This window comes from Rutidosis leptorrhynchoides, chromosome 2 (assembly GCF_046630445.1).
Source record: "Rutidosis leptorrhynchoides isolate AG116_Rl617_1_P2 chromosome 2, CSIRO_AGI_Rlap_v1, whole genome shotgun sequence".
NCBI classification, from domain to species: domain Eukaryota; kingdom Viridiplantae; phylum Streptophyta; class Magnoliopsida; order Asterales; family Asteraceae; genus Rutidosis; species Rutidosis leptorrhynchoides.
Window position 1 is genome coordinate 398,372,323 of NC_092334.1, and position 26,292 is coordinate 398,398,614.

Below are 26,292 nucleotides of genomic sequence, written 5' to 3' on the forward strand. Positions count from 1 at the left end.
CTTCGAGTTTATCATGTCCGATGGGTGTCCTGGAATGACGGGGATATTCTATATGCATCTTGTTAAGGTCGGTTACCAGGTGTTCACCATATGAATGATTTTTTATCTCTATACAGTTTGCGAAATGCCTGATATGAGATGTATATTTATGGAAAAATGAAATCTTGTGGTCTATTAAAATGATGGAAAAGAATGTTTATGATAAACTAATGAACTCATCAACCTTTTGGTTGACACTTTAAAGCATGTTTATTCTCAGGTATGAAAGAAATCTTTCGCTGTGCATTTGCTCATTTTAGAGATATTACTTGGAGTCATTCATGACATATTTCAAAAGACGTTGCATTCGAGTCGTTGAGTTCATCAAGATTATTATTAAGTCAATTATAGTTGGATATATTATGAAATGATATGCATACCGTCAACTTTCGATGTAATGAAAGTTTGTCTTTTAAAAACGAATGCAATGTTTGTAAAATGTATCATATAGAGGTCAAGTACCTCGCAATGTAACCAAATGTAATGTATTCGTCCAGATGGATTAGGACGGGTCATTAGAGAATGCGTGTTGATTTGGTGTGAATTGTGAAAAACTAGTTTGACTTGGAGAAGAATTGCTAGCTTGATTTGATGTCGAATTATTTGTTGACATAATTGGATTGATGATCATATGGTTGAAAAATTCATTATTATTTGGTTGATACATTTTTTTTTTTTTGGATGAAATGGTAGTGAGATTGTATGATCCAATAGTAAAGTTAGATGAAATGATTGTGTAAAATGATTGTGTGATGGGTTGTATTTGTAGTTGGTTAAATTATATATATATTTTTAACTGTTTTTCCGTATCACCCATAAGGGACTAAACCACATTCGTGATCATTTTCACCCACACACACTACGGAGGAAACCCACTCGGGAACTAGGAAGGGAAAACCTCCGAGGAGATTTAAATACGAGAAAATCCTCAGTTTGCCTCTCCTAAAATTCGAATGCGCATCCCAAATTAAATTCATTCATTAATTGTTTGAAAAAATATGAAATCAAATGTGGGTTCCACTTTTGGTCCGTTGAGGCTCGTTGCAGATGGCGAAGCCAGTGGCGAGCTGCTGCATATCCAGGTTGTATAGTCACGATCATTAACGAGCTCGGTGACGGGCAGACAGGAAGTGGCCTACTTGTAACTTTAGCGATCCTTAAATTCTAATTTAGTGTTTTTTTTTTTTTTTTTTTTTTTTTATATATAAATATAACCATAATAAATAAATGTAAATATAAAAATAAAAGTATTGGGTTATTTTTGGTAACCTACTATGAATAAAGTTGTAAAGGGTTTACAAGTGTCTCCGATGATGAATCATCACCATCCACACAGTTGGACTTAGTACAACAACATACTAATAAGTATATACTCTGTTACTTGTCGTTATCTTTTTGCTTATTTTCGCCAATCACAAACAAACAAGTCCACTCATATTTTCAACACTCTCACTACCGTCTGAAACTACAACCTCTTACATCTTCGTTTTCTCCGCTCAATCAATCATCAAATCAAACTTAATCCCAATATTTATTCTTATTTATTCCTTAAAATTAACGTAATAAAATTACTCATCATCTAATTCTCCAGTATTCAAACAATATTATCTAGGTATTTATAAACCCCCAATTTTTAATCAGTCGTCTGCCATTGATCTGCTCTTACATTCACTCTATTGCATGTAATGTAGTTTTCGTTGTATAATAATGTATTTAATTTTATAATCAAATTATTCTCCGATTATTGCTTGTAATTGATTGATTGAAAATTAGATGAATCTACCTAGTTAGAACGTTAATTCACATTTATTATTCATAGATTTGCATGTCTTTTAAGGTAATGGATGAAATTAGAATGTTAATTTGCATTTATTCGTGTAGTTAGTAGCCCTATTGTCTATTGAGATTAATATGGTAGTTTTGGTGTTGGTCAACTTAGTCAAAGCCTATTTTAGCTTAAGAATTAAAGAATCCAACTTGGCTGAACACAAGTCAAAAAAAAGCATGGAGATGAACTATATAGCCTATATGATATGTTGGTTTTACTTAATTAATTAAATTTATTTATTGTATTTTTATTTTCTAAGTCCACATCACACCTTCCCCATACCTTACATTAGTGGAATTGGGTATTTTTGTTGTTGTACTCAATTTTTTGTTGTAGAGATTTATATATCTACTAATTGGTACATATATAGTTTTAATATGTTGAAAGTGCAAATGATGAGTGTCGGTTGAAATAAATGATACACTGATGCAAATCTTGCCGTTCAAAAAAAAAAAAAAAAAAGTTTTAATATGTTATGTGATTTTCTTTATAATGAAGAATTATTAAGTATTAATTATTAATTATTGTTTCAGTTGATAATTTTGGAGTGATTTGGACATGAGTGCTTATATAGTTGGAGTCTTGGCTCCACTTTTACTCACTCTTGCCCTTCGCTCTAAAAGGGAGAAAAAACGAGGTTTGCTCACTGACGTTGGTGGGGAGCCCGGGTACGCGATCAGAAACCATCGGTTTACGTCTCCGGTGGAAACTGCGTGGGCCGGGATCACGACTCTTGCTGATCTTTTCGAGCACGCATGCAAGCAGCATGTTGACAAAAATCTACTTGGAACACGAAAATTGATTTCTAAGGAGACAGAAGTAAATTCAGACGGGAAGACGTTTGAAAAACTTCATTTAGGTGAGTACGAGTGGATGAGTTATGGTCAAGTGTTTCAAGTTGTATGTAACGTTGCGTCTGGATTGGTGCAAGTTGGGCACAAAAGTGGCGAACGTGTTGCGATCTTTGCGGATACACGTGAAGAATGGTTTATCGCACTGCAGGTACTTTAATATGATTCACTTTTGCAATTGAACATTGTTGAGAACATGTAGAAATTTTTTTACTCTCTAACTCTATCATCGATCCATCAACTCTTATATAGATGTTAGAGGTGTCAAAATGGGTAGTGTTGGTTTGGGTCAAAATGGGACGGGTCAATTTGTGCTGACCCGAAACACTTTCCATCCTGTATAGTATGGATAGTTTATGTGTCTAAAAAATTATATCACAGTAAAAATCTGATCTTTGATGTAAGTTATTTAGTTTGTTCACTTGTATGAATTAAAAATATATACTTTGGGGGACTTTTGACTCGTTTATTCTGCATATCTTGAGTTGTTATCTTGATGTTACTTGGTCAACTAGTTAGAGATATAACACATCATCAATTGACACATTCATAAGTATATGGGTCAAAATTGCCACTTATTATGGATATAACCATCATCACGTAACTATCGTATCTTATCCTGTCAATCAGGCTTGTTTCAGGCGTAATGTCACCGTTGTGACCATGTATGCATCGTTGGGAGAAGAAGCCATTTGCCACTCATTGAATGAGGTATTTCTTCTATGTTTTAGAAAGCAAAAACTATTTACGTGAAAGTCCAGTATATTTATATTTATTTTATTGAAAAGGAAAAAAAAAATATATTGACTTTCGAAAGCTATAAATGATTACACGAATACAACAATGTAAGGGGACATTCCCTGCACATTTAACCAAACAAGGATCTGAAAATACCATCCAACTATGCATATATTCTCAGCCAAACTATGCACATAACAAGACAAAATATGAAAAATACCATCTAACTATATACAATTTGTAATAGGTATCACTTTATTTCACTACTTGCACTAGTTCTCAGCCAAACAAAGCCATCAAAACAATATTAACAGTTTTGAGGACTGCGTTAAATGCTTAACGCTTAAACTCACTTACTTGAGTTTAGTATTGTTCAGATGACCTTGCTCAGTTTGACCTAAATAGAATCCTTTTTAGTTGTTATTTTCTTCTAACTGTTTAACTTTGAGACCTCTGATCTTTTGGCTTACAAGCAGTCTTCCAAGCTACTTTTGCCCTTCCTCTTGATATAGACAGTTGACACCATTAAAAACCGTTGAACAGTTTCTCAGTATCATTTATTACTCTTTGAGGTAACCTTTACTGATGGCATGTACACTTACATTGAAGATTGGACCGATGCAATCAATTGCAGACTCCCTGTACATGACAATCTATTTCTCCAATAGTTTATTTTACCTTTGACTTTATCAAATCTTGCAACATTTGAGTGATTAAAATTTAAAATATAATCCTGAATATGCCTCCCTGACATGAATTCACTTTGATTACAATTAACCACCTTGTTCAGCTCATCTTAAATCATATTTGTGACAAATCTTGCTTGTGAATTTATACAATGCATTGCAACAAGCAATAGGTCTGAACTCATATACTTTATTAAGAGTCGGGTTTTTTGGAATTAAGGCTATTAATATGGCATTCATTTCTCCAAACCGTATCCAATATTAAAGTAATATCTTTATTGCCAAACATACATCCTTCCCCACAATGGCCCATGCTTTCTTGAAAAAAACAAGTGGTAGAAGAATTAAACAAGCAGATCTACTGATAAATTTGAGTGAATTTGGTTAAGAAATGGATCTAAAAGCTTCAGAATCAGCAAAATTTGGGCTAAACTGGTGTTAACCGATATTCACGCCTAATCGCCAATATTGTCTCGAGAAGAGACAGAAAAAGAAATCTATGTATACCAATCCATTTCTATTTTTTTGATATTGCTTTCATAATAAAAAGGCATTTATCTACTTAAAGTTCCTATACGGCAAAAAGGGGTATCTTAAAGATTAGTAATGCTCTGTAAAGAAACAGTGCTCCAATTGACAGTTGACTATATTCTAAAAGGTTTTTTTTTATTTATTATTTTTTTCAGACGGAGGTTACTACAATAATTTGTGGAAACAAAGAGCTGAAGAAGCTTCTAGATTTAAGTGGACAAATTGACACGGTAGAACGTGTAATATGCATGGATGATGATCACTTTTCAACTGAAGGAAACAACAGTTGGAAAGTTTTATCATTTTCTGAATTAAAACAAATTGGCAGAGAGAATCCTGTTGAAGCAGATCTACCCCTTGTTGCTGATGTGGCAGTGATTATGTATACAAGCGGGAGTACCGGGTTACCTAAGGTTAGTAGAAACTTACAATATCTGGTTCGATTTTTTTCTTATTTGGTTTCGTGGTAAGTTATGAAATTGACTTGTCAATATATGCAGGGAGTGATGATGACACACAGCAACGTTTTATCGACAGTTTCTGCTGTCATGACAATTGTACCTGGCCTTGGAGTCAAGGATGTTTATTTAGCGTATTTACCGATGGCACATATTCTTGAACTTGCAGCCGAGGTATAACATTATATACTCCCTCCGTCCCACTATTACTATCCCCTAACATTTGTTTCTTCAATTCAAGATAGGTTAGACAATGTCATTTTTGCCCTTTATATTTAGAGCAAGATAACTGAATTTTAAAATATTGTTCTTTTTTTGCAAATCGACAAACTTTTCGGACAAACAAAAAAAATTAGGTGGAATATACAAATATGGTCAAAAGTTATAAGTTTTTTTTTTCCTTTTCGGGTTACCGTGAGGGAGAGTATTCCGACCCCATACTCTAATGTACATACCCCTGACCCTTATGTATGAACTGATTTATATTTACGTTTACTACAGAATCTGATTGCAGCCGTAGGAAGTTCTATAGGTTATGGATCCCCTCTAACTCTTACAGATACATCGAACAAAATTAAGAGGGGCACAAAAGGAGATGCGTCGGTCTTAAGGCCAACTTTGATGGCATGTGTTCCTGCTATTCTCGACCGTGTCAGAGACGGTGTACGGAAAAAGGTTGGTTGAATTTTCATGCATATACATTGTATTTTTATATTACCATCATTTCATGTTCTTTACTTCGATACAGTCAATATTTGTATGACCTTTTGCTGAAAACTTACAGGTGGATTCTGCAGGTGGACTATCGAAGACATTGTTTAATTTAGCCTACAACCGTCGATTGTCGGCAATAAATGGCAGTTGGTTTGGGGCATGGGGATTAGAAAAGCTTATATGGAACATTCTAGTATTTAAAAAGGTTCGGGCCATTTTGGGGGGTCGTATCCGCTTCATATTGTCTGGAGGTGCCCCTTTGTCTGCTGATACTCAAAGATTCATCAACGTTTGTCTTGGGTTAGTACTAAGACATTCTACATGCTTTGTTATAACAAATTTACTAGACGAGTTAATTTTGGAAAGTTTTCAGAGATAGCCACCACTTTTCAAGGTTATAAAAGTCGCGAGTCTGGGACGAGTCGGTTGGGACCTTGGAGTGACAAGACGGGGATGAGTCGGTCGTTGACAAACGTTGACTTTTAGTAATAGATAAATTAAACATATATACGTTACACATAAATATATAAAACATAAATATTTCAAACATAGATATATGACATAAAATCTAGTTTGAAAGAATATATAAATAAATGTCCTAACTTTGACTTTGACCAACTTAGACCCGACTCGGCTTACTTGGTTCGACTTTGACCCAATTTTTTAGTGTTGACCGACTTTTAAGGCGTTTTTGGGCGAGTCGGGACGGGCTAGTCCCCAAACCGACGCGTCGGCCGACTTGGCGACTTGGCCGACTTTTACAACAGTGTTTTTTTCAAATACACCTAAAGAATCAATCATATCGCAGCAGTTTACTTACTATATTATTTTGTTAATTTTCATGTTGTTATGGGGACTACTACCTCAGTGCTCCAATAGGTCAAGGTTATGGTCTTACTGAGACATGTGCTGGTGGGACGTTTTCTGAGTACGATGATACATCTGTTGGTCGTGTTGGTGCACCTCTTCCTTGCTCCTATATCAAGGTTAGTATGTAATAGAGATACATCACCTTGGTGTTCATATGAAAATTTGTCTGATCAGATCTATATTAATTTTATTCTGTATGAAAACATGTACTTAATGCGATTGCATTTGAGTTATAAGACATCTATACGAAAGAGAATTCAACGATCACGATTATTTACATCTTTGCAGTTAATAGATTGGCCTGAAGGCGGTTATTTAACCAGTGATTCACCTATGCCGCGTGGAGAAATAGTGATTGGTGGGCCCAATGTTACTCTTGGATATTTCAAAAACGACGAGAAGACCAAAGAAGTATACAAGGTAATATCCGTTTTTCCGTTGCTTCTTTTTATATGCGGGAGGTGTGTAAGATATAGATGTGGCAACATATTTGGGTCAAGTACTGGTTAAAATGTGTTTGGGCTGCATTGGCCATTAAACAGTTTTTTGTCCATCATATAAATGTTTTCTTCTGCTTTTACATAAATATGATACTTTGTCAGCAAAGAACATTATTATTACTACATTTATAAAATCAAAATTATTAAAATGTGTTTGGGCTGCATTGGCCATTAAACAGTTTTTTGTCCATCATATAAATGTTTTCTTCTGCTTTTACATAAATATGATACTTTGTCAGCAAAGAACATTATTATTACTACATTTATAAAATCAAAATTTTAATAAAAAGTGTTAATATTAGGTGGGTGTGTAAGTTTGCCTTCCAAAAAAAATTAATTTTAATAAAAATAATTTCAACTGAGTGACGTGTTCTCCATTTAGCTAATAAAAACTTTATTCGATCCTCTGTGATAAAACACATACCCTGACCTGTAACTATGTGGGTCGCAATCACCACCTTTAGCAATATCGAAATATTCACTGGACGTAATGAAACTTTATGTTTTCTTTATTGCCGAAAGGTTGATGAGAGAGGGTTTAGGTGGTTCTATACAGGCGATGTTGGGCAGTTTCATAAAGACGGTTGCCTCGAGATAATCGACCGTAAAAAGGATATCGTCAAACTTCAACATGGAGAATATGTTTCTCTAGGAAAGGTACCTAATCTTATATATAATAATTTTTCTGATGTCGTATAAATGAAACTCGGTATTCACTCAAAGATCGTTGTTTTTTTTTACAGGTTGAGGCAGCTTTAAGTGTTAGCCCTTATGTTGATAACATCATGGTGTACGCTAGTTCGTTCCATAGTTATTGTGTGGCTCTAGTGGTTGCATCACAATCTGCAGTCGAATATTGGGCCGTGCAGAAAGGTGTCGAGTTCAATGACTTTGCAAGTTTGTGCGAGATGGAAGAAACGGTTAAAGAAGTTTATAATTCCCTTGTAAAGGTAACAATAATACTATGTTACATTTCAGGACACTTAACCCATACGAATTGCATATAATCCCCTGTACAGAAATTTTTTTCATGAGAATTCATTAATCTGAAACAAAATTTCTAAAATAGTGATTTGTTAATAAATTGTTGATTTAGTCCCTATGGTTTTTTTTGACCGAGTAATATAGCCCCTCTAGTATGCAAATCTTGGTTATATAGTCCATCGTACTGATGGCTGTCTATTTAACCCGTTAAATCTTATCATGTTCGAAACACATGTTTTGAAAAAGAAAAGGACTATCTTATTCATCACGTATCTCGCACGTGATAAGATTTAACGGGTTAAATAGACAGCTGTCAGTACTAGGGGACTATATAAGCAAAATTTACATACCACAGGGACTATAAAAACCATAGGGACTAAATCAGCAATTTTTTAACAAACCACGGGGACTATTTTAGTAATTTTATCTTAATTTGAAGAGGCTACAAGTTTTAATGTTGTATAATGATCATGCAGGCTGCAAAAACAGCACGATTGGAGAGATTTGAGATTCCTGCAAAGATCAAGTTGCTATCAGAAGCATGGACTCCTGAATCTGGACTGGTTACTGCTGCACTTAAGCTCAAAAGAGACGTTATCAGGAAGATGTTTTCAGAGGATCTTGCTAATTTCTACGCATCTTGATTGATGATTAGACTCAGCATTATACAATGACTTCAAATAGTTTGTTGATGTACAAGTTTTGATTGTTAACGATTACCGTTAGTCTTTCTGCTCGGCTTTGTTAATCTCATTTCAAATATGAAGTAAAGTGGATAGATACATTTGTTCAATTTTCAAGTTTGGCTAAACAAAATGAAATAGACATTTTTTTTTTTCGTTAGATGTGTGATCATATACATAGCATTTATATGTATATTTTATTTGCTATAGGCCAAGAGCAGAACTGCGCGAACTATAATGTAAGGTTATGGAGTATTCGCTGAAAATAGGTATAGCAGTTATCTTTTCGCACTAGCAAATGACTGCGGTTTAATCCGCTGAGTTTCCGCGGATAGTTAAGTGACTCGTAGACCGCGGATACCTCTAATACTATAAATAGGGAGCATGACCTCTCATTTATAGGTGGTTGATTCTCTGCCATTTTGCCTAAGTCTTTGTAATTTCCACTTGTGATCTTGCCCAAGGGATTTTTACATCGCGCAAAAGTGAATTATGCCAATTAACAATCAAGACCAGGTCAGGGTGGTTGATCACTTAATAGTTAAAGTGAAAGACGATCATCGGGGCCCAAAATAATCATCAAACATCCCATCCTCTATTATAATCTTATTGCACTCAATCCGTAATTAAGCAACATTATTAATTAAGGATTGATCAATTGGCGCCATCCGTGGGACACGTTTTACAAATTGAACTCGAAATTTTTTGTTTTGTGCTATCAAACAATTAATTCGTCGGTTTAATTTCAATCGTGTTTTTGTTGTGATGATTTGCAGGTGTTTTTTGAATACGCAATCCGTTGATCTGCTTGACAGTTATGATGACAAATGCAAAGCAAACTGGCGTTTCTGCGAATGCTGATGCACTGCCTGGCGATTCACAGAACGTCGTGATATTTCCGTTGCAAACAAATGCTAGTATAACCGCGAGAAAATCGGTTCAAGAACCGATTGCTAAAACATCCACTGTAAGCAACGCTAGTGATTCGCAGCCAGAAATCGCTGCTGAGAAAATGATTGCGCGCAGAACTTTGCTGCAAAATCGCGATGAAACAATCGCTGATGGGAAGCGAGTAAAAGTTTTATCTGGAAAATCTAGTCTGCGAACCGCCAAGATTGTTGGTACTGCTATCGAGCAAGCTAAGAAAGATGCTAAGTGCAGTCGTGAGTCTCGCATACCGCGCACTTACTTATGGCCATTGAACGATTCAGGATCACAAGTTGATCGCTTAGTTCTTGAGCGTAATGATAGCGATAGTGATAATGCAGAAGATCGCATTCATTTGAATTCTGCATATAACTCAAAAATGGCGAAGACGCCAAGAGAAGAAAGCGAATTTTCTGATGATTCGGACAGCGTGGAAGAGTTTGTTAAAAATCCACATGTTAAGCGAAAGCGACCACCAACACCTTTCCCTCGTTATGGGGAAGAGGGTGAAGCATCTGATGCTGCTCGCAGAGAAAATGCCCAAAATTTTTTGGCGGATGCTTTCAAAAGCATTGCGCCAAAATCAATGCAACATAAGTTTGATCAGCCAAATTTTTTGCAAGACATGCTTACCAAGTTTTGTGCGGAGAATGCAGATACTCGCACAAAAAAGGCAACAGAAATCATTACTGCTGCGGACAAGTTCGCCCATCATATTTCTGGCTATCCAATTGTTTCTTCGCCGATCGTGCCGGTAACTCTGGGAGTCTATTCGGGTTTAACCGATCCCTTAGATTTTCTGCAACGCTTTGAAGGGGTGGCAAGCACCTATAACTGGGATGAACCAGTTGCGTGTAGAGTGTTCCCCATGGTTTTGCAAGGGTCAGCAAGGGAGTGGTTTCATAGTCTGCAATCTCGCAGTATCATTGGCTTTGTCGATTTGCGCGATTTTTTTTGCTGCAGTTTCAAAATCTTTTACCGCAGAAAAAGACACATATAGAATGTCATGATATTAAGCAAGGTAACAAGGAAACTTTGAGCGCATTACTTACGCGGTATATTTACGAGTGCCAAAAAATTCCACGATTGAATGAAGATCAAAATTTTTTTGGTTTTTTGCATGCTATTAACCCACATCGACATCCTACTCTTGTGCGAAGATTGCGACGAGATGTCCCGCCGACTTTCGCAAAAGTTCAACAAGAAACATATGATTATATACGCGGTGGAGAGGATAGCAGTATAACCCCTGCGTGTGGGTGAGGTAGAGACAAAATGTAACAACCCAACCCGTTAACCAACCAATAACGCAGAAAAAAAAAAAATATTTTGCTGGAACAGCACATGGCGCGGCGCGCCAAAGTGGCCTGTCCAAAAAGTCATGAAATGCGAAAATGTTTGACCACTTCCCGACGTATTTAGACAAAACGCTTTTAACCATACATTAATATATGTAGAACTAACACGTTCCATTAATAAAATTAGTTTTACGAAGACCGGGCCCACATTGGCCGTTTTACGACTTTCGTACGAAAATACAAGTTTTCAACCACATGATTTGTAATACAAAATTAAGGTCGAGCATGGCGATTGGGGATACGCTACCCAATCCTAATCAATCCAAAAGCAAGCCTTCTAAAGCAACTACGCGAGTCCACTAGTCCCCGATTACCCGAGCCTCCGCATCCATGCAATCTATAAAAAAGTCAACAACGAGAGGGTAAGCTAACGCTTAGTGAGTGAAAATATACTACATACATATATATGTATAAAATGGACACGCCACAATAATAATCAAATAGCGCATACCGAAGCATCCAAGTATAAGGCAAGCTAAACCTAGCATACCGTACGTTCACTAAGCACAAGCTAACAACACCAACAATATAGTAAGTTCGCAAACAACGTTGCGAACAATGCCAATAAGCTACAACCAGAAGGTTAGCTACATCACGTCGATACAACATTATACGTATACAATATATATATATAACAATGCGTAAAACTCCCAAGGTTAACCATAACGCTATGGTGCTACCGGCTCGTGGTTCACACCATACGCAATTGAGTCATACTCTTTTATAGTGCTACCGGCTCGTGGTTCACACTCGATGCTACCGGCTCGTGGTTCACATCAATTATTTTATAGTGCTACCGGCTCGTGGTTCACACTCGATGCTACCGGCTCGTGGTTCACATCTTAGTTTATAGTGCTACCGGCTCGTGGTTCACACTCGATGCTACCGGCTCGTGGTTCACATCTTAGTTTATAGTGCTACCGGCTCGTGGTTCACACTCGATCACACACATGTTATGGCACTACCGGCTCGATGGTTCATACCATAACACCCACAAATAAATACGTCATATACACATACGTATAATTATTCCACTCACAATACTACCCTTCGCCATTGGGGTTATATCTAAGTCCGCATCACAATATTAACCCTTCGCCATTGGGGTTATATAATCCACATCATACCGCGTGTGATAATGTACACACAAATTGTGTACCCCGCCAAAGGTGGCCAACTAAAACGCACAACTGTGCCAATTGGACCTATACGCAAGTCCATCAAATCCACCTATATGTGAAGTGAGCTCTATAACCAAGAAACACTTCACCCCGACCCGCACCCATCCTACACATACATATGCACATAGGATATTAACACTCACCTTGAAGTCTTGAAGAATGCTACCGAATAATCTGCAACCCGTCAATGGAAAGTACCTATTTCATTATCACAAATTCAACAACACACTTAGATTGGATTTACAAACCAACCCAATTTGACACTTAGTGCAAATTTGACCCAAATGCACTTCCAAGTACAAACCGCGCCCAAAATTAACCAATAATCACTAACACAAGTGAAAATGGTCTTAATACGCCAATTAAACCCGATCATAGGTGTTAAACACCTATCTTGCCCAAAAAGACACTTAAACCCTAATTTGACCCATAAGAAGTCAATATCACGCCATTAGCAAGTTTTGACACCAAAACATATTTAACTCGGTTCTATGCTTCAACTTAATCCATTTTAAGTTTATAAACCTTATTAAATCGACAATTGGGTCATAACCGTCACCAAACCCTAATTTTGACCCATAGTCAAAATTAGTCAACCAAATAACCCTAAATGGGTTCCAATACTTCCATAATCACTAAACCTAGTGATTAAACCCATTTACAAGTCCTAATCTAGGCCAATTTGTTCACCAACCCAAAATCCACCAACAATAACAATAAACCCGATTACTAGCATCCACAAACTCAATTCAAGAGTTTGAATGGGTTTATTAACAATTTAAGTTCAAACCCTAACTTGAATATCAAATCACTAAGATGAAATTCGGAGTTAGAACTTACCAATACCGCCAAAATGATGCCGTTGACGAGTAGAACAACTTTAATACCCGAGGTTTGACCCGAAACACCCTTCTTCTTCTCCAATTGGAGCTCTCTCTCTCTAAAGCTCTACTCTCACTCTAGGGTTTGAAGATGAGAGTGTTTGATGAGTGAAAATGTGATCCAAACTGATCAAAGGATCAGTTTTGATGACCCCAAACCGACCCCAAGTGAAAAGACCAAAGTACCCTTCATTTAGACCTTTTAAAAAGGCTGAAAATTGCATCAGACGGGTTCGGCGCGCCGCGCCGAAAGGTGGAGCGCCGCTCCAACCTTCAGGTCAGTTTTCAGTTTCTTGTTTTGGCCATAACTTTTTGACCGTAGCTCCTTTTTCGATGAATCAAATATCGTTGGAAACGTGATAAGATTTCCTTTCCAATGGTAAGGCTTTGGAACATCAACACAAACTTTATTTGGGGTTGAAAGGATACGTACACACCTTGTCACTTCAGACAACGTCCAGTTTCCTTCGGCGTCCGAGCAAGCAACACGTAAACTTCATACACGCATCGTACACCATAAATACATTATGTACAATAAATATTTGGGTCTTACAACTCTCCCCCACTTAAACTCGATCACGTCCTCGTGATCTTCTCCACTTAACCAATCCGGACCTACTCAACGATCCTCACTCAAGTCCCAATACGAACTTTCCTAGACAATTCTTCCCAACGGATCACTTTTAACAACTAAAATCGTCAACCGTGATTTATCAAAACCACAATCCGAGCACTAAAACCTGCTCAATTTCCCATATCGGGAAAAACTCAACCAACCTCGTACCGAGATATAAATTCCTTAGCGTACCATTACCACGGACAACGCTAAAAGTGACCAAGTCTCAACCTAAAGTCAACACTCCGAACGTTGAAGATCGAACCACATGAATCCTCACGGATTTCTCTTACCACTAAACATCCTTTGTAGTGCGCAATACAACCAATACGCCACTATCCTAACATCATAAGCAACGACTAAAACCAAAAGCGCCCAAAACGACTATGGCAACGCTAATCCTAAGGTGTCCAAAATCGACTATTGTCACACTCGTAACAACACGTGAGCGAAACACGGCTATCGCAATCACTAATCACACAACATGGTCCTCACGATCCCACCATCGGTGTATAAAACAACCAATAGATCACTCAATCACCTGATGAAGTCAGCGGACCCCGAAGGTCATGCTCCACCAATCAAAAATACTATGATGAAGTCAGCGGACCCCGAAGGTCATGCTTCACCAATCACATACGTACTTTTGGCCTCGAACAACGAGTAGTGCAACATCGCACTCTGTTACACTATAGTGAACCCTAACGGATACCACTAACCATCCACACAATCGAGCAAGAACCACCTATATCAAACATAGGTACAAAACAATAATTCTCTAAAAGAGAATCCGACACACACATCCCTTAACCGAGGGATTTCACCTTGCTTGCCAAACACGTCCATTATCTCTCAACGAGATTTACCACATTACCACCTTGGTGATAATTCAAATCCAAAATCATAAGTACAATTTAACCGAAATTGTACTCTACCACAATCGACCAAATCTAGGTCCCGACACAAGTTTCGGTTTACTAAAACATTTTCCGAAATCTCACACTAAAACCTCCTCGTGCGGGAGTGTAACTCCTCTACTTGGAATTACGTTCCATAACCGCATCTCGTACACCCGTACAATGTTACCAAAGGTAGACTTTACCAATAATTGGGTTCGCACGGCCCATCACCATGTCTTGCTCCAACTTTGAGCATACCAAGGATCCTAATCTATCCTTGAACATTTCGAACGAAAAGTGTACCACAAATTACACGAACTATACACTCGCAATCATCCAATTGCTTTAGTTTGTCGAATTTCACCCGATCACTCATGAACCTAAGGGTTTCACTTCGGTACCCTGAGTACAATGTAACCGCAACACAATCGGAGTCGAACACCACGCTAGTAGGTATAAAAGAGGCACCTAATGTCGCGTCACGTAGAATCCTTTACCAACATACATCGAGATCCAAAACACTCGATTTCTCGGGTTTCATCCCACCCGTCGAACCTCATGGTTCATCAACTTCAACACGAGAGCAAACACGCTCTAACATCCGAACACCAAAACTCATTTCCATGGCTTGGTAGAGACATTTCCCAAATACTAAGGAATGTTTGGTTACGCCAAGTCTTACGCCCTTCGCCCGACAATCCAAAGTCACCATAGGGTACTTCCATTAGGAACGTCACCCATATCAATAACATGCACAACACAATTGAGACCTTAAGGGTCTCACTCGAACGAGCTAAACAACCCGATACCAACCAAAATGCGTAAGCACCCAAGGATTCACACCATAGAGTCAAGGCACAACACACCACTTATACGCTCTGCTGAGAGCAAACCGGAACCATAAACGTAAACCGCCCGCTTGCTACAAATTATCTCCAACGGAGAATAAAGTTTAGCTAAGACTTACGCACATACCGTATGTTATTACAAACGAATGACATATGATTTCGTACTAAAAGTACCTGATGTAGCGCTGTTGGGCTTCCGTGCTCCACTTCCCATCATATATTCGCGCTCTAACCTCCTGACCCGATCGTCATGCGATTCGGAACACTCTGACTTCCGGTGTCCCTCCATTCGGCAAATGAAACATCTGATTGAACCTAAAGGCACCACCGTACAATCTTGTGCCAAATGACCCCGTTCCCCACACTTAAAGCACGTAAGCTTGTAACCCTTCTTACTCTTCTTCTTCACATTCTCGAAGCCTTCAGGCGTACTTCGTGCCCTCTTACCATGAGCACCATGTAATCCTAACCTTGCAAGTACATCTTCATCATCGCTACCTCGAGGTTTGGGAAACCTCTTTTCAAACTCTTCCTTTACAACTTTAGTCACTTGGTCTCGGACCACTTTCGTCATTTGTCCTTCGACCAACTCCTTGGTTACTTCTCTAACTCTGCCGGTGAAAATCGAGACATATCGTTCAAACACAGCCTCAATCTTTAACGTTAACTCATCCTTCCCTTCGTGAATAGGCTCACTCGTTCCGCATCCATCTTCCGTTTTCATTCTAAGGAATGCAAACGATTAGATCACGAACGTATAAACCACACGCACAACACCGTCCCATCTTGCTAAACACTCGTCGTACATCACTTACTAGACACGATTTGCACCCGTAATAAGGTTTGCAAGTCCTTATTACGCATACACGCCGTATCGGCTCGTTAGTACAACGACCGCCTCGCTCGATGATATATGCAACCGCAACATAAACAAAGCACAAACAAAATCCTACGCAATATAAACACACTCGAGAATTATTATCACATCACAATAATATATTAATAATATCCGCATTACTAATATACAAGTTAGTCAATCTATAAACAAGGCACTAACTAAACCCATTCCGACCCGTAATCCTACAAGTCCCGCAACAATTAAGCACACACACAAGTCTAAGTCTAGGCACCTATCTCAAGTCACCTAAATCCCTTAGACCATGCTCTGATACCACTTGTAACAACCCAACCCGTTAACCAACCAATAACGCAGAAGAAAAAAAAAATATTTTGCTGGAACAGCACATGGCGCGGCGCGCCATATGGCCGCGCGGCGCGCCAAAGTGGCCTGTCCAAAAAGTCATGAAATGCGAAAATGTTTGACCACTTCCCGACGTATTTAGACAAAACGCTTTTAACCATACATTAATATATGTAGAACTAACACGTTCCATTAATAAAATTAGTTTTACGAAGACCGGGCCCACATTGGCCGTTTTACGACTTTCGTACGAAAATACAAGTTTTCAACCACATGATTTGTAATACAAAATTAAGGTCGAGCATGGCGATTGGGGATGCGCTACCCAATCCTAATCAATCCAAAAGCAAGCCTTCTAAAGAAACTACGCGAGTCCACTAGTCCCCGCTTACCCGAGCCTCCGCATCCATGCAATCTATAAAAAAGTCAACAACGAGAGGGTAAGCTAACGCTTAGTGAGTGAAAATATACTACATACATATATATGTATAAAATGGACACGCCACAATAATAATCAAATAGCGCATACCGAAGCATCCAAGTATAAGGCAAGCTAAACCTAGCATACCGTACGTTCACTAAGCACAAGCTAACAACACCAACAATATAGTAAGTTCGCAAACAACGTTGCGAACAATGCCAATAAGCTACAACCAGAAGGTTAGCTACATCACGTCGATACAACATTATACGTATACAATATATATATATAAAACAATGCGTAAAACTCCCAAGGTTAACCATAACGCTATGGTGCTACCGGCTCGTGGTTCACACCATACGCAATTGAGTCATACTCTTTTATAGTGCTACCGGCTCGTGGTTCACACTCGATGCTACCGGCTCGTGGTTCACATCAATTATTTTATAGTGCTACCGGCTCGTGGTTCACACTCGATGCTACCGGCTCGTGGTTCACATCTTAGTTTATAGTGCTACCGGCTCGTGGTTCACACTCGATGCTACCGGCTCGTGGTTCACATCTTAGTTTATAGTGCTACCGGCTCGTGGTTCACACTCGATCACACACATGTTATGGCACTACCGGCTCGATGGTTCATACCATAACACCCACAAATAAATACGTCATATACACATACGTATAATTATTCCACTCACAATACTACCCTTCGCCATTGGGGTTATATCTAAGTCTGCATCACAATATTAACCCTTCGCCATTGGGGTTATATAATCCACATCATACCGCGTGTGATAATGTACACACAACTTGTGTACCCCGCCAAAGGTGGCCAACTAAAACGCACAACCGTGCCAATTGGACCTATACGCAAGTCCATAAAATCCACCTATATGTGAAGTGAGCTCTATAACCAAGAAACACTTCACCCCGACCCGCACCCATCCTACACATACATATGCACATAGGATATTAACACTCACCTTGAAGTCTTGAAGAATGCTACCGAATAATCTGCAACCCGTCAATGGAAAGTACCTATTCCATTATCACAAATTTAACAACACACTTAGATTGGATTTACAAACCAACCCAATTTGACACTTAGTGTAAATTTGACCCAAATGCACTTCCAAGTACAAACCGCGCCCAAAATTAACCAATAATCACTAACACAAGTGAAAATGGTCTTAATACACCAATTAAACCCGATCATAGGTGTTAAACACCTATCTTGCCCAAAAAGACACTTAAACCCTAATTTGACCCATAAGAAGTCAATATCACGCCATTAGCAAGTTTTGACACCAAAACATATTTAACTCGGTTCTATGCTTCAACTTAATCCATTTTAAGTTTATAAACCTTATTAAATCGACAATTGGGTCATAACCGTCACCAAACCCTAATTTTGACCCATAGTCAAAATTAGTCAACCAAATAACCCTAAATGGGTTCCAATACTTCCATAATCACTAAACCTAGTGATTAAACCCAATTACAAGTCCTAATCTAGGCCAATTTGTTCACCAACCCAAAATCCACCAACAATAACAATAAACCCGATTACTAGCATCCACAAACTCAATTCAAGAGTTTGAATGGGTTTATTAACAATTTAAGTTCAAACCCTAACTTGAATATCAAATCACTAAGATGAAATTCGGAGTTAGAACTTACCAATACCGCCAAAATGATGCCGTTGACGAGTAGAACAACTTTAATACCCGAGGTTTGACCCGAAACACCCTTCTTCTTCTCCAATTGGAGCTCTCTCTCTCTCTAAAGCTCTACTCTCACTCTAGGGTTTGAAGATGAGAGTGTTTGATGAGTGAAAATGTGATCCAAACTGATCAAAGGATCAGTTTTGATGACCCCAAACCGACCCCAAGTGAAAAGACCAAAGTACCCTTCATTTAGACCTTTTAAAAAGGCTGAAAATTGCATCAGACGGGTTCGGCGCGCCGCGCCGAAAGGTGGAGCGCCGCTCCAACCTTCAGGTCAGTTTTCAGTTTCTTGTTTTGGCCATAACTTTTTGACCGTAGCTCCGTTTTCGATGAATCAAATATCGTTGGAAACGTGATAAGATTTCCTTTCCAATGGTAGGCTTTGGAACATCAACACAAACTTTATTTGGGGTTGAAAGGATACGTACACACCTTGTCACTTTAGACAACGTCCAGTTTCCTTCGGCGTTCGAGCAAGCAACACGTAAACTTCATACACGCATCGTACACCATAAATACATTATGTACAATAAATATTTGGGTCTTACACAAAAGTTGGCGAGATGACAATGACTCTTTTCGTGATGGCAACAGTGATAATTACCGCGGATCAGGTTTTCCGCGGAGAAATGGCGGCGGTGGATACCTGCGAAATGACAGGTTTCAAGGTCAAAATGAAAACCATGGATATGGCCGTCGTGATCGCTATTCTACGCAAAAGTGGAACAATGAGTCTTTCAATATCATTCAGATGCTAACAAAAACACCAAAGGAGATTTTGTTACAGGAAAGAGTCGCTAAATCTTATCCTGATCCGCAGCCTTTGGGAGAAAATAGCAGGCGCGATCGATCAAAGTTTTGTGTTTTCCATGACGATTATGGTCATGACACCAATCGCTGCAGAGATTTGGCAGAATTCATTGCAGAAGCATACGAGCAAGGCAAGCTGGACCATTTAATCGCACAGAACACTGCAAATGCGATTATAATGCCTACAGAAGCTAACACCTCAAATGCATCAAATGCGGTTGAGCGAAAGGCTCCCGCAGTGAAAAGTCTGGGGGTAAAGATGGTAAATAAGAAAGAAAATCAGCGCGGAATTCAAGTAATTAATGTGGTAGAAGTGCAGGGCGAACTGTCAGTACTTCAAATTTCTGAGCAGATTGTAAGTTGGAGGTGCCCCTCCATTACTTTTCCTCCTGCAAGCTTGACCGCGGATGTTGATAAACCTGTGGTGGTTTCATGCCGCATTGCGAATACTGGTATAATGATAATGAAGGTACATGTGGACACTGGTAGCAGTGTCGATGTCATGTATGAACAATGTTTTAGCAAGCTGCCCGCGAACATTCAAGCTTTGATAAAACCTACTGCGGTTTCACTTGCTGGGTTCTCAGGAGAGTCATCCTGGCCTGTTGGCCAGTTGGAATTGCAAATGGAGCTAGTTGATGACAGCGATGAGTCGCTAAGGCGCCAAGCTTTATTGAATCTGTACATAATGCGAAATCAATCGCGATTCAATATGATACTTGGGCGCACTGCTCTGCGCATGTTTGGTGCTATTCCTTCTACTATACATGGCATGGTTAAATTTTCTGCCAATAAGGGAATTGGCACGCTAATTTCTGCGGAGATGGAGCCATTCTGCGCTATGATTATGGCAAATGTGAATATGGGTATTGAAGGACATTCAGTTAATCCTGAATAGTGTGAAATTCTAAAAGTTGTAATAAGATGCTAAGGCAAACTTCATCAATGTATGATATAATGATGCGAATATGATTGTTGCGTTTATTTTTGAACCTTGTAATGCGAAACAATAACGAATGAGACAAAGTTAATCTCAGTGTTAGTAGTTGTTTCTTTAACAAAGCGAATGCACTGCGTGTGGCCACACGTAGTGATAATTTCGCAGAATACAATTACTTATCTTTTATAACACTAAGTTAATGTTTGTTCTGTGGATACTTTAAGTAAAGTGGCATGGTTTTCGCTAAACATGGCCTACTTAAATGTTATAATAATGCAAAAATGCATTGCAAAATAAATTGTTAAAAACAAAGTGATGAAATTGCCCACTTGTGTTAATAATTGCGAAAGGATAAAATTTCCTAAGTATTTGATCTTGCCAATACTTAGATGCTTCGCAATGCTAAATTTGCCTAAGGATCGATTTGTCGAACTTAGAAGATTCATAATGATTAAAAGATTGTTTCGCATAAAGTACGCTTTGTTATGTGCACAATAGCGAATGCGAAAATTGCAAAGGGCAAGTCTGAATTATGAATATATGATAATGTAAAGCGCTATATAAATAAAAGAAGTTGCAACTGCGAATTGTAAATAAGTCATTAATATTAAGCGTGGAAACAACGCGGATCATTACAAAAAACGCAATTCAAGATTGCGAGAATACATTCAAAAGCTAGCTAAGGCAAATTTAAAGCTCTAATGCTTCAATATCTGCGAATGAAACGCCCTCGCGCTGACTAAGTTCCTCCAAGGCAGGTATGCTGACTTTCTCGACCTCCTTCTTCGCTCTCTCGAGTACTTCGCGAGCATCATCTGTGGCGCATATTACTTTCGCCATGTCAGAAGGTAGAGGTTGAGAAAGATCGCCAAGCTTGCACAATAGATCATACCACTCACAGCGAGTGGCAAGTTTTGCTGCTTGGGCATACGCTTGAAATTTCTCAGTGACTGGATTGGAATCCATCACTTTATCTGCGAAAGTTGGGAGATATTTGACCAGCTGTGTGAAATTTTGTTCCGCAGTTTCCGCCCTCTTTTTGAGCTTGGCGTTCTCTTCCGCAACCTTTTTGAGCCGTGCCTCAGCCCTTTGCGCTTTTCTCTCGTTAGCATTGGCAATCTTCACTGCATTATCATACTCATCCGACATCTCCGTGAAGCGCTCCATGCTGTCAATTGTTAGATAAATTCCATTATAACAATTGTGCAGCCGCTGTCTTGCAGCTTCGGGGTATGATAGTTTGCGATATTGCTCTTTTGTTTCCTGGGGAACAAATTTATAAAGCTTGCGGTATAATCTATTGGCCTGTTCTGCTGCTGCGGTTTCTTCTGCATCAGCTTCTCCTTCCTCCTCCTGATTAGATGCTTCTGCGTCAGATGGAAGAGACAAATCTTCTTGCCCGGGCTCTTCAAGAACATCTGCAGGGATGCTCCCTCTGATGTTGTAGAGCGGGGTGGCTTCAGCGGATGACTCTGAAAGAACAACTATAACCAGATAAACAAATATAGCGAGTTTATGCGAAAGTAAAAAAAAAAGCGTAATAAATAAATATTGCGAATTCACAATTACGTACTTGTTTCTTGTTCAGCAAGAGAGCGTAATCGTTTTCTACGCGGGGTGGTGGTACCTTCCACAACTTTTTGCTTGCCTCGGTCCTCGCCACCAGTAATATAACATGTATTGATGATTGGCTCATCAATAAGAACAATGTCGCCGTCACCATTCTTTAGGCGACGAGCAGGGCTGATCCTGCTGATATCGGCAGACCTCATGATAAGGTCAAGAGAAATCTCTGTGAAAATATAAACATATAGTGTTATGTGAAGCAAAAATATACTGCGAAAAGTATAAAAAGTATTATGCGATAAGTTTAAGCGAAATACCATTTTTTGCCTGGTCAACTAAAAGCGCGTCATAGTCGCTCCATGGCCATTGAATTGAAACTCTGCCGATGTACAGAGGTACATTCGAATAAGATCGCAGAATTATGCCTGCGTTTTTTAGTGTCTTGAGAATATCATTCTCAAGATCATCAAGTACAGGTTTCTCATTGAGATTGGGATCAAGTTCTGTACACCATGTTCTTGGTATGTCGCTGTCCACGTTAGCGGTGTCGTTAATGTAAAAGAAAGAACCGCGCCAGTTGCCGATTGAGTCTTTTGGTGAAATCATTGTGCCCAGTTTGCTGCGGAATGAAAACCATCCCACATCGTATAAAATCAGACTGTTACACGTGCGAAACACGTTTAACAGCGGTTGTACGTTGGTGGCATTGCAAAACATCTCAAACAACACAATTTTATTAATTGCATTCGGATGCAGCTGTGCCATAGCGATCTTATAATACTCACAAACACTGCAGAAGAATTGAGTGAGCGGGAATCGTAGGTTGCCCTGTGAGATGGCAGCCTCATATACGGTAATCATCCCCTAAAGGGGAGTGTCAGCTCGTTGTTCTGCCGTGGGTGCGGTAGGCACAAATTGGGCAAGTGGCGGATACCACTCCTGTAGGGTTTGGAGTTTTGTTTCCGTCATATAGGAAACATAACCTCCAGGAGTGTGCATAGATGAAGACGGCGCCATTTGTAATAAGGAAAATAAATCGGATGTTGGAATTGAAGAAATTAAAGGTTGGATTCGTTAATTGCTTGGTACGATTGTGATTAGATGAATTTGATTGAAAATGAAATCGAGCAAGAAAGCGTAAAGTTTTTATGCGGATTATTCAGCTATTTATAATTGGAATTAGGGCGAGCAAGTGGAAAAGGTAATCATTACATTTAAACGGCTGAAATTACCGCAACGTGTAAACGGTAAATTTCTAACCGTTACAGCGTATTGATTTGACAGAATGGCAAAAGTTACCGTTGTAAATTACGCGTTGAGCCTAATAAAAACAACGGTAATAAATGGACGGTAAAAATTATAAAATATTGCTTGTGAAATATTTTAAATAAGTACTTCTTTATTTTTAGAGTTTATCATGATACATTTTGTAACGACCCGACCAAATCGTCATTGACGGCGCCGCTACTTAGGTCCCGTTGCGTGGTCATAGTCCCTATATGAGACGCGTTTGACCAAAATTATGTCGCATTCATTTGAAACGTGCATGACTTGCAAAGTTTAGTTCACCAAACGGATCGACAACAAGTTTAAGTTTACAAAAGTAGTAAAGTACAAATGAAATATCTTGCGACATAATTAGTTTAAAATCACAGTTGCTATAAATAGCGTAAGTATGTAAACAATATGTTTGAATCCAAAGGTGCTATCACTAGCGTATGCATGTATGTATGCTTGACTCCAAGCAAGAAATCAGAGTGTATGCATGTATGCTTGACCCCAAGCAAGTATGAATGTACGCGGAAGCATGTATCAAATAGCCATGTATGAACCTGAGAAACATATAGAAAACTGTCAACGAAAAACGTTGGTGAAATCATAGGTGTTTGTAATAAACGTTGTTTTTGAACCACAAGATTTAGTATTCCCATAGTTGATTATCAAAATCGTTTGCATTCCAAAAGTATTGTTCGCGAGCACCCAATTATCAAGACTTAACGTTTCCTCCCATAGAACCCCATCACAATAGTGTTAGAACATACACTGTTTCTCGAAAATATATTTCATCCGTAGACGGTAGCGAACCGTCCGTAATGAGGGTTTGTCAAACCCGTATGGCCACACAATATAAGTTCTCGCTTACACCCTGCAAGTGTAACTAATGATAATCGAATTGAGGATTTTTGTTCTAACTCGCTGTGGAATGTTTGTTTCCTTGTACTTGTGTTCAAAGTATAAAAGTATGTAGTATAAAACTGTATATGTTTCTCATCCCATAATTTAAAAGTATAAAAGTTGTTGAAAGATGGGACTATGATCTCACCTCGAGTGCACGAGTATAAAAGTACTTCACAAAGTAACGTATGCATGAAAGTTGCTTAGCCTTGACCTAAACAAGTAAGTTGTATCAATTAACCGGTTACGACCAAGGTCGGGTGAAATGTGTTCAATTAGTCCTATGGCTCGTTACGACTCGATTAAATATAGCATGTGAATCAATTTGTCAAGTTTCATACAAGAGTCACGTATAAAAGCATGTTAGAACGATTGCATAAAAGTTTGGTTAAGTTTGACTAAAAGTCAAACTTGGTCAAAGTCAACGAAAAAGTCAACACGTTCGGGTCGGGTCCCGGACTATTTTTCTATGCTAGTTATTCATATACAAGTATATTAGAACAAGTTTCATGTGAATCGGAGGTCGTTAGCTAGTCAAACATTTCACGTGAAATGGGTCCAAGAGGTCAGAATCTGGCCAGGTGATTCTGCGCGCCGCGTGGGTATGTGGCGCGCCGCGCCACTACCTGGGCAGAGAATTCTGGTCAGTTTTTTTCCAAGTGTGCACGAACCAAAACCTTTTCTAACACAACACTTGACCCGCAAACACTTATAACGCCTATCATACATCGTTGGAAAGGTATTTTGACGAGGAATGCAACTAAGTACATATTATCAATCAAAACATGCATTTAAAATAATCAAATTCTCGTCAAATGTTCAATGAACGTTCATAATCAAAGTTTCAAGTTCGTAAAACGTATTTTATGATCCGGGAATCCAATTTACACATACGATATGCCGTTTTGAAGGTAATGAAACATACATTACAACTAAACACTAACAATTAACATTCCATGGCATTCGAAACATCAAAAGCTCGTTTTAAGTCTACCAAACCCTAACCAAAATCCGCAAAAATCAATATTCATGTTTTTGAAGTTTCCTTAATCAACCTACGCATCAAAACGAAGCTAGTGATACTAGTAACACAATTAAAACATGAACTTTAACAATTAAACAACTTTTAATCATCCAAAATCAAAGATTAAGCTAACCCACTTCAAAAGTTCAAACTAGTTACTCAAATCAACAAATCGAGCAAACAAAACATATATTCATGCTAGACACGAGCCATAGACACTAACTAACACAATTTCTAGTCAAAAACACGAATTTAAAGAAATCTAGAGTTTTAGAAATGTTACCCAAAATCGGTGAATTTGGTACCAAATCGAAGATGATGATGAGAGGATCACGAATATGTAATTTGTTTTGAAGTTTGCTTCCCGATCCGGATTTAGATGATGATTTTATGAAGTTGGGGTTTGTGTGTGTTCTTGCTAGAGAGAAAGAGAGAGAGAGGGAGATGGTTGAATGGTGGTGATTGGGGTGGACTAGTTGACCTAGTCAACTAGTTTGCCCCGTGTCAATTTTAGTCCCTCGAGTTTAGAAGCGGGTGCGGGATTTTACCGAACGAATATTTTGAAAACGCTCGAGTAAATGAGTGATGTTATAATTAAATAACGGAAATATTATGAACGTTAGTCAACGGAAACTACGAATTTAAATAACGAAAGGTATTATTTTAAAAAAAAGACGGTGTTAAAATAAATTTAACGGAAAAACATGGGATGTTACATTATCCACACCTCAAAAGAAATTTCGTCCCGAAATTTAGTTGGAAGTAGTAGTTGTTGAATCTTCCTCGAGATCTTGCGTTGTAAATTCTACGGATAAGTGAAGGTACGTCCTTGGGCA

At 38.6% G+C, this 26,292-nt stretch overlaps 1 protein-coding gene across 1 annotated transcript; it reads left to right on the plus strand.

Moving 5' to 3' along the window:
• The first annotated feature begins 1,451 nt into the window (after positions 1 to 1,451).
• Positions 1,452 to 9,034, plus strand: LOC139892209 (long chain acyl-CoA synthetase 9, chloroplastic). Its single transcript, XM_071875250.1, has 12 exons — positions 1,452 to 1,651; positions 2,401 to 2,869; positions 3,349 to 3,429; positions 4,829 to 5,086; positions 5,174 to 5,305; positions 5,633 to 5,806; positions 5,916 to 6,145; positions 6,714 to 6,831; positions 7,004 to 7,135; positions 7,738 to 7,872; positions 7,959 to 8,165; positions 8,676 to 9,034. The coding sequence occupies exons 2-12, from the start codon at positions 2,426 to 2,428 to the stop codon at positions 8,841 to 8,843; spliced, it is 2,079 nt and encodes a 692-aa protein (XP_071731351.1). The 5' UTR covers positions 1,452 to 1,651; positions 2,401 to 2,425; the 3' UTR covers positions 8,844 to 9,034.
• Positions 9,035 to 26,292: the final 17,258 nt, after the last annotated feature.

What these genes read in the sequence shown, in the direction of transcription:
- LOC139892209 (XM_071875250.1), top strand. Translation starts at nt 2,426, where the DNA reads ATGAGTGCTTATATAGTTGGAGTCTTGGCTCCACTTTTACTCACTCTT. An exon ending in TTCATCAACGTTTGTCTTGG is followed by an intron (nt 6,146 to 6,713) that starts GTTAGTACTAAG and finishes CTACTACCTCAG; the next exon opens with TGCTCCAATAGGTCAAGGTT. An exon ending in TTTATAATTCCCTTGTAAAG is followed by an intron (nt 8,166 to 8,675) that starts GTAACAATAATA and finishes ATGATCATGCAG; the next exon opens with GCTGCAAAAACAGCACGATT.